The sequence below is a fragment of the Abrus precatorius genome, unplaced genomic scaffold, assembly GCF_003935025.1.
Source record: "Abrus precatorius isolate BTA unplaced genomic scaffold, Abrus_2018 Scaffold7, whole genome shotgun sequence".
NCBI classification, from domain to species: Eukaryota; Viridiplantae; Streptophyta; class Magnoliopsida; order Fabales; family Fabaceae; genus Abrus; species Abrus precatorius.
The window spans coordinates 32,761,812-32,773,833 of NW_020874417.1; the positions used below are offsets into that span (position 1 = coordinate 32,761,812).

Genomic DNA, 12,022 nt, shown 5'->3' on the forward strand with positions numbered 1-12,022 from the left:
CTTGTTTAACGTATGAATAATGTTGTTTCCTCTTACCTTTTTTTAACTTTTTTTTCGTATTATTTTATATACAAAATTTAAATGAATCTGTATAGTTAATATTTAAAACAATTTTCATCTATTAAGTAAGAAGATTAGTAACAGAATGTTATAGACGGATTCGAAACTATTCTAATCATTTATGTAGTTTGATTTTAAAACATGGACTCCAATATCTTATTGGAAATTCTAGAGTTAATTTTTTCATTTGTTTAAAATTTAAAATGGGTATTTAATTAATTATTTTTAATCTACTGTTGTCTCAATTTTTCACTTGTTTCAACCATACAAAGCACATTGACATACAAAGCTCATTTTTAATTGGTTGGTAAAGGTGAGAATAAAAGATATATGATAACATAGTGCAAAATAATTAAACAATTCTCCTTTAAGTAGAGTTTTCAGAAACATGATTACAGGTAAGTGGATTTGATTTTATCTGACAATATAACACATTAAATTATTAAATTTTACAATGAGAAATAGTAAGGAAAAATTCTTAACGTACAAATAGTCTATAAAGTAGTAAAGTGTGAATATGTATCGTTTCATGAAGATTTTATTTTATTTACCAATTTGCTTTAATGACTATTTAGGTTGAGTTTTCAGATAAAATAATGTGCTTACAATTAGAATTGAAAGAATAACAAAAAAAACATATAAAAATAAAAGAGCATAACATGTAAAGTTTGCTATTTGTCACTCAGACCAAACTCTATTGGTATAATTTATTTTAATTATTTGATAGTTATCATTTTCTTCCTAACTCAATTAATTTTTTAAATGGAACTAGCATTATATATTATAATTTATAAAATCAAACAATTTTCAATTCTTATTTATAAGATCAATTCTCACACTTTTCATTAATTTTTGTACATATTTCAATCACATTCAACGTTTTAAAATCAATTTCATCAAAATTAATTTTACTCAACTTTAAATTAAACAATCACATAACAACTATGGTGATTTATTTTAAATTCCAATTTCCTATTAATGAATCTATCATTAATTCATGAGTGCTCAAGCAAGCAATCATGAAGAAAGGCAAGACCAAATTAATTAAAGGATAAAAATGAATTAAGATACTTGAGAATCCAAATTATAAGAAATTCAAATTATGTTTCATTCTCTAACCTAAAGAGATAAAGCCAATTACACGATAGATGAGGGGAACACATGAAAGAGAGAAGATGTAAGAAATATTTTAAGGATTGAGCTTCAGAACTTGTTAAGTATCTATCTCCAAAGTCCGAACTTCACAAAAAGAGTCGCAAGTCCTCATGTTGATTTAATCTAGCTATTGTATTTATAGGTTTCTAACAACTCGTACCATAAGCCCATAGGAACCTTCAACGCTATCAAGGGCAAGTTTTATCACTTAAACATTAATTTCGATCGATTCTAGTAGCCACATACATGAGTAATAAGTTAAGTTGTAAGGAATGATCAACCTAAATCCTGTTGTATCCCAACCATACGTAAATGCTTGTTAAGGTGATAAATGAGTATGTGGCGTGTTGCCCAGCCCTGCTTTAAAATTCAGCAACTTCAACTAAGTATATTTGCAAGATGTTGACCTCCTTTGCTGAACTTAACTTTGGATATTGCAACATTCACTGTTATTCTGTTTATAACATTGAAGTTGTACTGTTAACATCATGAGGCGGACCCAAATCCAGAATCATATGGAAATGCCATGGAACATTTCACTAATTCACTACTGCTACCATCAGTTCTTCAAGGGCACACAAGGATTTAACAACATGCCAACATCTATTACTAAAAAATTATCCGATATTGATCAAAGATAGAGTACCACTTTTGGACTGAAAACAAAGACTAAAATATTAAGCTGACAACGAAGCATGACACTACGTAAATGAATAAAACACTACTAATAAGTGGTCACAACACCACAAGTTTCAGAGCCTTATCGCTACTACACTAAAGTAATTAGCTGAAATTAAGTTCCATCATGACCCAGCACTACAATCCATTGGCCTTTCCGGCATTTTTCATCAAAGACTGAAATCATTCTTCTGCAGGGGGTGATTGGCTGCATTATCAGAGAAATGAGCACAATTAAAGGAACGAAGATATCAGAAGTAGACATAAGAAAGGCTTAAGGAAAAATAAGCAATAAATAAATATTTGCAAACCTGCGGTATCTTTCATGCATAGGACTTTCAGGACCACCATAGTTCGGACTATCCCTGGGATCAGGCATAGTATTTGGGCTCCCTCCATAACCATTGTAAGGGCTGGGATTTCCTTTTGCATCAGGACTATGTCCTGAGCCATGCCCATTTTCAGGGCTAGCCTTCACAGTATCATAAGGACTACGGCTAGAGCCACGGTCATTTTGTGGGCTTGACCTCTCTCTTCCTTTGGGACTACGGGAAGGAGAAATGCCATGGTCAGTTCTCTCATGCTCTTTGTGGTAAGGACTGCGGCTGGAGTCACGAACAGGGTTAGAACCGTCCCTCTCTCTTCTATATGGACTAGGGCTTCTACGCCCATAAGCAGGACTAGCTCGCTCTCTACGAAGAGGGCTTCTGCTATGGCTACGGCCACGGCCATAGTCAGGGCTGCTCCTCTCTCTTTGATATGGGCTGGCCCCACGGCCATAATCAGGACTACCCCTTTCTCTACGATAGGGACTGGGTGACCGCCTTCCATCACGGCTTCTATCACGTTGATGATCACGGCCTCTCTCTGGGCTATATCCATTTCTCCTATCATCATCATCTTTAACAGCAAATTCAACTGAAATAACTCGATCCAATAACTTGCTGCACATCGACATTTGAAAAGAATTTATGTTATCATAATATTGGTAAGCCAATTATAAAAATTATACCAGGTAAAACTGACTAGAACTCAATTAAGTCAACACAAGTATGTAGACAGACAAAGCCAATAACCCCAACCCCAATCTTAACTATTAGGGTCAAGCAATGACTTGAGGCCAATGACAGATCTGAAAGAAGAATCTTGACCAAAACAAAGACAAGTGTACCTGTCTGAAACAAATATCCAAATACATGGAATTACCTCATATTTGTAGCTTCCAGTGCTCTGCTAGCATCATCCTCTGATTCATACTGCACAAAAGCAAAATTCCTTCTGATCCTCACACTGACTATCTTACCATATGGTTCAAAGTGCCTCTCCAAGTCCCTTGTTCTGGTATGGTATGTATCGAAATTAATTACAAACAGGGTCTTTGATGGCCTCCCATTCGCTGAAGATCTTCTTGAACCAGCAGGCCTTCTAATGCCACGTTCATGCTGCAACATATGTTCAATCATTATGAAAACAGAATGGGCCAAAACAACATTCTCATAAAAAATGCCTAAAGATGCCATACCTTTGTCCATTCGACGCGAAGTCTGCGTCCCTTGCGACCAAATTCTACCCGATCAAGAGCACGAATCGCAGCCTCAGCATCTCTCTCATCTTCCATATAGATAAAAGCAAATCCTACAGACCACACAAAATTTCCTTATTTCTTTATTAAATTAAGATTTATTATTAACCTAAAAGAGATGATTCGGTCAATTTGTCCAATCAACAAACACTTGACTTCTGAAGCAACAACTTACCCTTCTGCCATGCACAAAAAATCTCAATACTTACTACTCAGAAATTAAAACTTTGGTAAACCTCCTTATTTCTATAAACTAATTTGACCAATAGAATTAGTAACAGACCTTGATTAATAAACAAATTGGTGTCAAGAACAAGAACCCAAAAGTGTAGGTCTCATGGTGGTTCAATGGATAGTGAGTGCCTTCTCCATCTATTCTGCTGCCTCTGCTGTGAGGTTGGCAATATTTCAACCTCGAAACATGTCCAAAAGTGAAGACTGGGCAAAAGGCACAAAAAGTGAAAGGAAAATGTGACTGATGAATACGTGGAACAGGTGTGCCATGGCAGATCAAATTGAATGGTTCTTCATTAAAAGAAGAAGATGTGCATCACAGGCAGGAAACGGGTTTCTGAAAAGCCCATCCATTAGCTCGGAAGTAAATGGATATGCCAAGATAATCCTGCGTCAAAGAAAACGTTGAGAATGGGGGTCGAAGCTTCAAAAAAGATGATTTTTACTTAAAAGATATCTTGATCCCCCCACAAATGCTCAACAAGCAGTACACCAAGGTCCACTCCTGAAACTGAATCACCAATCTTGGAAGATACTGTGTAGCTGCAGAACCACAGGCTATTGCCTCGAACGATCGGATAAATTCTCTGATGTTCCCGTGCTGCTGGAGGGTTTTAAAGGTATAATTGCAAATGTGCAACTTGTGAATGTTTATTTCTTATTCCCATCCTAAGTTCTGGATGACAAACCACAGAGGTACTTTTCCAGTTCGCAAGATGAATGCTTTAATTATAAATCAAACAAATTTTACTTTAAACAGAGATATCTTGCTAACAGGACAGTTCCCATCTGAGACCCTGTAACTCTAACTCAACCTGAATTTCTCTCGAGCAAATATACTAGTATATAACTTTTATTAAATAACTTAAATCATTAATATGGTTATTAATTCAGTCCACATTTCCCAAGTAGCAAGAATCTCAGTTTGCCTTTAGCAAGTGGATTGAACCAAATGAAGCCACAATCTGGTCTAAAACTCGTGTAAAAGAAAAAGCTATTACACACAATAAACTTGATTGTTAAAAAAAAAAACTGATAGAATCTGTTTAATTTTGAGAATATTTTATCTTTTTTTCGCAAAATTCAACCTTTTGGAAGCTCAAGGTTCCATTCATAAACTATTTACTAGTAAACACCTAAAAGTGCACTTTAGACCTCAAGTATCTGGTCCATGATATTTTGCCACCGCAAAAAAAAAAAAAGAAAAAGAAAAAAATCAAATCAAATCAAATCAAACAGAAGCATTGAGTATTGAGTCATCCACCTTAAAATATACAAAGGATAATTAAAATAAAAAAACTTACCAGACTTCATATCCACCCTATCAACCTTCCCGTAGCGCCTAAAAAGCCGCTCCAGCTCTGACTGCCGGGCATCGTATTCGAAATTTCCGCAGAAAATAGGCCTCATTTTCCCTGAACAGAAGTTAAGTCACACATTCAACACTTAATGCCAAGCTGTGCAATCATGGATAAGCATAACCGCATAATTGTCAAACACAGAAAATTCATTTGAGTCATAACTCGAGAACCCAGTCATACACAGACCCCTCGAAGCTTCTGCACATGTTATAAACTAATGCTGCTATGACATATCATTTATGAGAAAATCAAAAGAAAATTAAACAGTAACAAAATATCAACACACAGGATAGAAGTTATATCACTTCATTTCGTAGTCACAGTTTCCATAGTAACACAAACACCGGCACCCAAACCACATCTAAATCTAAAATTAGAAAAAAAAATCTAGCACGTACTTATTGACTGAATCGAAAATTAAAACAAACGGTATTATTATATCCGAACCCCCGAAAAACACAGAAACCAAGGGGATGAACATAATTAATGGATAAAAAAAGGGCATGCAAAAAAAAAAGGGTCTTACTTTGTAGAATCGAAGGTGGCAGAGATTGTCAGATCTGGAATAGAGCACAGATAGAGCTTCAAAACCGATTGTTTGGCGAAAATCTCACAGAACAGAAGGTCACAATGGTTCAAAACCGTGAATTTCTGGGATCCAGATCTCAGATCTTGATTTTTCCTACAAGTTGGAGAGAAGCGAAAGGAACAATTTTGAATAAAAAACAGAGAAGAAACATAAGTTTTGTGGATGGGAATTGAATGAATTAGGTAATAATAAATCACCTTTCATGAGAATGGAAGTGTTGTGTTAGAACCCTAGGCAGTGCAGAACAGAGTCACAGATATTTTCGGGGTCGAGTTGACCAAGACAAGGATGCGGATCTGAAAATACATAAAAGCAATATATATACATGAATGATGATGCAATCCTATTTTTTCTTTTTCCCAGATACCCCCTAATTTTCAATTTTTCAAAGTAGTCCCTTATTTTGGGGTCAATCTTAAAATCCGAACTCAAAAATATTTTCTTTGTTTAAATAAACTTATTTTAAAATTATGTTTCCCCTTGTGCTTTTTTTTTTTTGGATATTGTCCCCTTGTGCTTTATATATATATATATATATATAAAACGATAGAAATATATTTCTCCTAAGAAAATCCCCTAAAAAACGTATTTCAGTATATTCCTATAATCTATTTTTGTTTGGTTAATATAAATTGTTTAAATCTTATCCTCTTACTTCATTTGCCTTTTCCGCTAAAAAAAAGGAATATTAACACTATTAATTGTATTTCTTTATTATTTTTTAAAAGAAAAGGCATTACTTTATTGGTTAAAAGATAAATACATTAATTTATTGACAAAATTGTATACACAAGATATATAACAGAAAAATAAAAAATTTGGATTTTTTATGATTAAATACCATCTATGTCAAAAAAAAAAAAAAAACTCAAGCTGAGCATTATTTTAAAAACAAAAATACCTTCATCATTAAAAAAAACTATTTTAAAAATTAAAAACAAACGTGTTTGGTATTTACTTCTCAAATAAACTCTCATAACTTAAGCCCATATTTACTTGTTAATTTCTCAAATGTCAAGACCCTCTCTAAATTTCCAAATGCTTACAGGGTTCAAAACTCTTAACCATCTGCATCTACTAACTACCTGTAATGTAAATTCCAAAATTGAATAGGTTAAGATTTTTTTTTTTAATGCAAGCTTTCTTATTTTCCTAAAGTCTTGAAGAATCTTGTTTCCTCCCAAAACATTGTGAAAATCTTATCACACTAAAAAGAAATTATTCAAATTTATAACAATAATAACAATAAGACTTAGTTAAGTTTTCAAGTTCCTTTAAATTTTGTATTTGTTTTTATCTATTTTTAATATTTTTAAAATGAACTTATTTAAAAATGTAAAAAATTATAAATTTAATCAAATGTAATAATAATTTGTAGAATTCAATGTAAAAATATGTGGGAAAAAAAAATTCTCCGATAGTTTTATTAAAATATACAAACTTTTCAACAACTCATATATTGTTTATTAATTAATCCTCACCTTATAAATCTAAATTCTCATTATTAAAATGTTATTTTTCTTTTTGGTTACTTGGCAATTTTTTTAATTTTTAATTGATTAATTGTTTTAATAATTTTCCTTTTATGTTAAGATTTTTTAATCTTAAAATTGTATTTAATGTTAATATTTTGAATTATCCTATCTCAGCTTTAATTATTTTTAGAATTTTCTTTGTATATTAATTTCCTTTTGGACTTAAATAACTACATAAACTTCAAATTAAAAAATATTCTTTACATTTTTTTGAACTGATTAATATACAAAAAAAATTCTTTACATTAAATTGGAGTCTTTTTAAAATATAAATAAAAACGCTTTTATTTTTATTTTTATTTTTTTATCTTTACATACACCATGTAACTCTTCTATATTGATATTTATTTTTTTAGGTTAATTTTAAAATATTTTAAATATCAATTTATTTTGTTTCTAAAGTCAGTTTGATGTTAATTTTAAAATCTTGATACTGTATTAAATTGAAGATATAATTTTTAGATAAATTGAAATTAAATTTTGAATAATTTATAGCCTTACAATTCTCTATTTTGAATTTAGTCATATATAATATTTGATACCAATAATAAAATTTATTTTTTTTTTTTAAAAAACAATCAAAAAAATTTAAAATGTATAATATACTTTAATTTTTATTTATAATTTTTTGTAATAAAAAAATACACGTAGAATACATGAAAAATATATAATTCACTTGATGATCCCTTCTAATCAGTGGCGGATCCACGTACAGCTGAGGGGAGGCAAATGACCCCCTCAACTTTCATAAATCTTTTTCATTTTAATAAATTATTATTAATAATATATATATTTTATATTTTGTACTCCTAATTTTATGTTTTTGCACCCTTTATATTTTTGTATTCCCTGCCTTTAGGGTCTTGGATCCGCCACTGCTTCTAATTATTCTTCAAAGTTTTCTCAAGGAAAACAAATCTTCAAGGTAGTTGAATTCTTTTTATTTCATTTAATCGTGGCATAAAGAATACAGAGGAATTATATGAACCAAAAATTAAAAATCCAGAGACAACCTTGCATCTATTAGAAGTCTCAAATAATTAAACCAAGTAGTTTGGCTTGCATGGCTGCCAAACTGAACCTGTCCAATTCTGCTCTGTGCAACAAGACATCGAAGTTTGATTCATTCACAAGTTGTGGGTTTTGGAGCTTGAGAATGCTAATATGAGATTGGATTTTGGCTAACTCACTTTCTGTACTATTGATTTGTTGAACACGTTCAGAGATATTTCCGTAACAACCATAAATAGGATCTTGAATACGGCATTCTGCTTCATCATATAAAACTGTCTGCTGCCTGTGTTCTGACAAAGGGTGAAATTTGCTGCAAAATAGAAATTTCACACAGTATTCTTAGGATACAAATCTTTGCACATGAATAATGTTTTCGTTTTCGTTTAAAATATGACACCACCATGTAATGTAGGAAATGATGCCTAAATTTTCTCATGCATGGACCTTAAAACAAGATTACATAGGATCTACGTCCTAAAAAAAGTTGATTTATTTTATAGTTGGGTATTAAAATACATACATGAGCCGCTCAACCTTTACGAATTACTTTTCACTTTTCAACTTAATATTTAACCACTCCTCTTATATTTGAGATTTTTCACAATATTGGCTAAAATCATCTGCCCATAATTTTTCATCTTTCAAATTCAAAAATGATATAACATAAAAAATAATAATTTAATTAACTAACATGTTGGAGAAATAATGCTAATTTCTAAGTGATTTGTCATTTTTAACTGAAAGGAACAAAGAAAGAGACAGAATACACAAGCAGTTCCTATCCCTTTCTAAGCGATGATAGACATTAGCGAATATATTCACTTAGGTTACAGAATTTACTGAACATTTAATGTTTGTTTGTTTATATCTATATTTATAAACGTGGTTGCATGTATCCTATATGTTGTTTAAAACATAATCACGTGACAGTAAATTCATTTTTCGATTAAAGGAAATAAATTTTTGAAAATCTAAAACGCTTGAACTCTATTAGACCAAATATCTAATGAGATAAATTAATAGTTGGCTTCCTTAGTTCGACCATGACCATTTTTCTATTAGTGCATGTCTGGACATGTGTCTCAAGGTCCTATTACGTGTCTACGAACTGAACAGTACACTGTGAAGTATGGGAAATAGTGTATGTGTAAAGTATATATTTTGATGTAAAATCAAACACATCATTAATGTATTACCTGAAGCATTGAAGCATTTTTCCAACGTTGCTACCACCATATATTCTATGGACACTAGTATATCTTTGAGGATCATTAAGAGGGAAATAAGGAGAGAAAATGCAATCTGAAGGACACTTTCTTCCCTGAATCTTGCAAGCTGCACACCGACTCGACACCATTTATAATCCTCCAAAAATGAAAACAAATCCAAACTGAACATTAATTTGGCACCTGCAAAGATTTACTTTTCCTCAATTCCCTTGCTTTTTGACAAAGATGATAAAATCTAGAGATTGAATTTGAAGTATCGATCAAAGTATTTGTATTGAGAGACCGTGAGCATGTTTGTAACGGCTATTTTTCAAATTCATGATAATTCTCCCCAAAAGAAAAGTTTGGGGAGAATGGCACCCATAGACCATTAAACGAGGGTTTGGTTCCATTTTCAGATTATGTGTAATAATCTAATTAGGAGTAGACCGTGATTTTCCAAATTTTCACCTGTTTAATTGTCACGCTTTCTACGATGGAAGAAATGCCTTATTTTTATAACTTATTTCTCTAGTCATTTTCTTTTCCTAATCTAAGCTTAGTTGGCCACTCATTCGTTATAATTGAAATATGATTTTGTGCTTAATGTTATGAATAATGATTCATTATTCATTTTTTTATTCAGGGAAATATCAACAGATACTTCACTAATTTTTTTTATCTAAAAATCAACTGAATTTGATTTTAGAATTGGAATTCGTCCTCGTTGAGCCGCTAAATATTGTGAGACACAGTGTTTATGTTATAGCAAAAGAAAAGCCACAAAACGTGGTGACTTTTGGAAGTACTTATCCTTCCAATTAACCACGAATATTTAATCCTAGACATTAAGCCTCAAACTTCAATAATTTCCTTTGGATCGGTTATGTTGTTAATTACTTAAATAATGTTAAGCATATATATATATATTCCTGATTTGGACTTAGATTCCCCTGTTGGTTTATTTGCTAAAAAAAGAGAGTGAAATTGAAAGAGAATCTCTTCTATTCTCCTTAACCAAATTCATCCTCTTATAACTAAGATTAACCTCCCAAATAGATCTAGTAGATCTAATACAGTTATTAGAATGACACATAGAATGAGAATAAATCAACTTATTAATTAATTTATAAATCTGTCCATCAATATGATAATAGTTATGTTTTGTTTAAAATTGTGTGGGTCTGAAAAGGTTCTCCTAAAATTGCTTTTCTGCTTTGGAAACTTGCCCATGAAAAATTACTCATAAATGATAAGAGATTTAGATGTGGTATGATTGATTTCCCAACCTGCCCTAGGTGTGGTGAAGGCCTTAAAACTATTATGCATGTCTTGAAATATTGCTTCTATGCTCAAAAAATTTGGCATTATTTCATTCTATCTAATCAATGGGCTCAAATTTTTAGTAAGAGTTTGTATGATTGGATGTTGTCAAATTTGTCTTATATTTCTATTATGAATTTTTAGAACTAGAGTTTGTTGTTTGTTGTCACTGTCTAGAACTCTAGAAGGATAGAAATGAATTTATATTTTAAAACTTCTTTGTCATCCTAATAATTTAGCTCAAAAAATTCTTTATAATACTAATTTTCTCTTTTATTGTTACAATGACAAAGTCAAACCTTTATCTAGTTAGTCTTTGATCATGGTAAAGTGAGATAGATTCCTCCTCCTTTGGACCAGCTAAAATTAAATGTTGATGGAACTATATCTAAAGCCACTAGGGCTGTTGCTTTGTGATAGCTATGGTAGATTCACTTCAGATTTTTATAGTAACTTGAAGTTTTTGGATAGAAAGTGATTCCAAATAAACTACTGACCTTATTTTGAATGTCCAACAGTTCTTTTATCCTTTGTTTCATTTAATTTGTAATATTAGAAAGACTTTAAAGTCTATTAAATTTGTTATATTTGTTCATGTGTGTAGAGAGACTAATTATTATGTTGATTGCTTAGCTAAGATAGGACTTGTTCTCTTATCTCCTATATCTCATTTTGATACTCATCCATCTCCCTTATCTCTTTCTTAAGTATGGATGCTAAGAGCTTGTAGTTTGTTAAGCCTATAACTTAGTTTGTTTGTTTTTAGATTTTTTAACCCCTTCTTATAGGAAAAAAATAATATATATATATATATAATTTAACCTATGTAACATTATACATAATAAAGAATTATATATAATAATTTTTTATTAAAATTATAAAATTTAATATAATTTAATATATTAATATTATTAAATGTTATAATTTTAATAAAAAAATTATTATATATAACTTTTTATCGTATATAATGTTGCAAAATTTAATATATATGTATATATATAAGTTAATAAATTTGAAAAATATTTTAAAGACTTGTAAAAAAAATTTACTATTTTTTATTTAAAAATTATATAATTTTTTTTTCTTTTCTTAATTTTTTTTATTAAATTTTTATTCCAATCCTACGCTTTGAATATAGTGGATGGTTATGGGGCACAGAAGTTTGGAAGAAAATGAAAGAACTACAACATTAAATTGGCTGGTTTAGTGGAAGTGAATTGTGACCTAAATCGATTTTACCTATAATGAATAAAATTTGTATAGGCTTGATTTAACCTCTCTTG

At 30.8% G+C, this 12,022-nt stretch overlaps 2 protein-coding genes across 4 annotated transcripts; both read right to left on the reverse strand.

Annotated features, from left to right (window-relative positions):
* Nucleotides 1-1,103: 1,103 nt before the first annotated feature.
* Nucleotides 1,104-5,952, reverse strand: LOC113873198 (serine/arginine-rich splicing factor RS40). Of its 3 annotated transcripts, XM_027511227.1 has the most exons (8): nt 5,857-5,952; nt 5,597-5,752; nt 5,014-5,124; nt 3,759-4,097; nt 3,416-3,528; nt 3,100-3,335; nt 2,205-2,837; nt 1,107-2,101 (listed from the first exon to the last, which is right to left on the reverse strand). In XM_027511227.1, the coding sequence occupies exons 5-8, from the start codon at nt 3,509-3,511 to the stop codon at nt 2,077-2,079; spliced, it is 990 nt and encodes a 329-aa protein (XP_027367028.1). In that variant the 5' UTR covers nt 3,512-3,528; nt 3,759-4,097; nt 5,014-5,124; nt 5,597-5,752; nt 5,857-5,952; the 3' UTR covers nt 1,107-2,076. The 3 variants fall into 3 exon arrangements, with proteins under 3 accessions (XP_027367029.1, XP_027367028.1, XP_027367027.1); XM_027511228.1 differs by having other exon boundaries at nt 1,104-2,101; nt 3,759-5,124; XM_027511226.1 differs by lacking the exon at nt 3,759-4,097 and having other exon boundaries at nt 1,150-2,101.
* A 2,274-nt stretch (nt 5,953-8,226) lies between these two features.
* LOC113871821 (LOB domain-containing protein 24-like) lies at nt 8,227-9,565 on the reverse strand. The gene is made up of 2 exons (XM_027508920.1): nt 9,405-9,565; nt 8,227-8,518 (listed from the first exon to the last, which is right to left on the reverse strand). The coding sequence occupies exons 1-2, from the start codon at nt 9,563-9,565 to the stop codon at nt 8,227-8,229; spliced, it is 453 nt and encodes a 150-aa protein (XP_027364721.1).
* Between the last annotated feature and the right edge of the window lie 2,457 nt (nt 9,566-12,022).

Bases quoted from the DNA above. Each gene is read 5' to 3' on its own strand.
- LOC113871821 (XM_027508920.1), bottom strand. From the start codon at position 9,565: ATGGTGTCGAGTCGGTGTGCAGCTTGCAAGATTCAGGGAAGAAAGTGT. The intron at 8,519-9,404 runs GTAATACATTAA...TCTATTTTGCAG, and splicing joins AAAATGCTTCAATGCTTCAG to CAAATTTCACCCTTTGTCAG.
- LOC113873198 (XM_027511226.1), bottom strand. From the start codon at position 5,119: ATGAGGCCTATTTTCTGCGGAAATTTCGAATACGATGCCCGGCAGTCA. The intron at 3,529-5,013 runs GTAAGTTTTTTT...TGTGGTCTGTAG, and splicing joins TAGGGTGGATATGAAGTCTG to GATTTGCTTTTATCTATATG. The intron at 3,336-3,415 runs GTATGGCATCTT...CATATGTTGCAG, and splicing joins TTCGCGTCGAATGGACAAAG to CATGAACGTGGCATTAGAAG.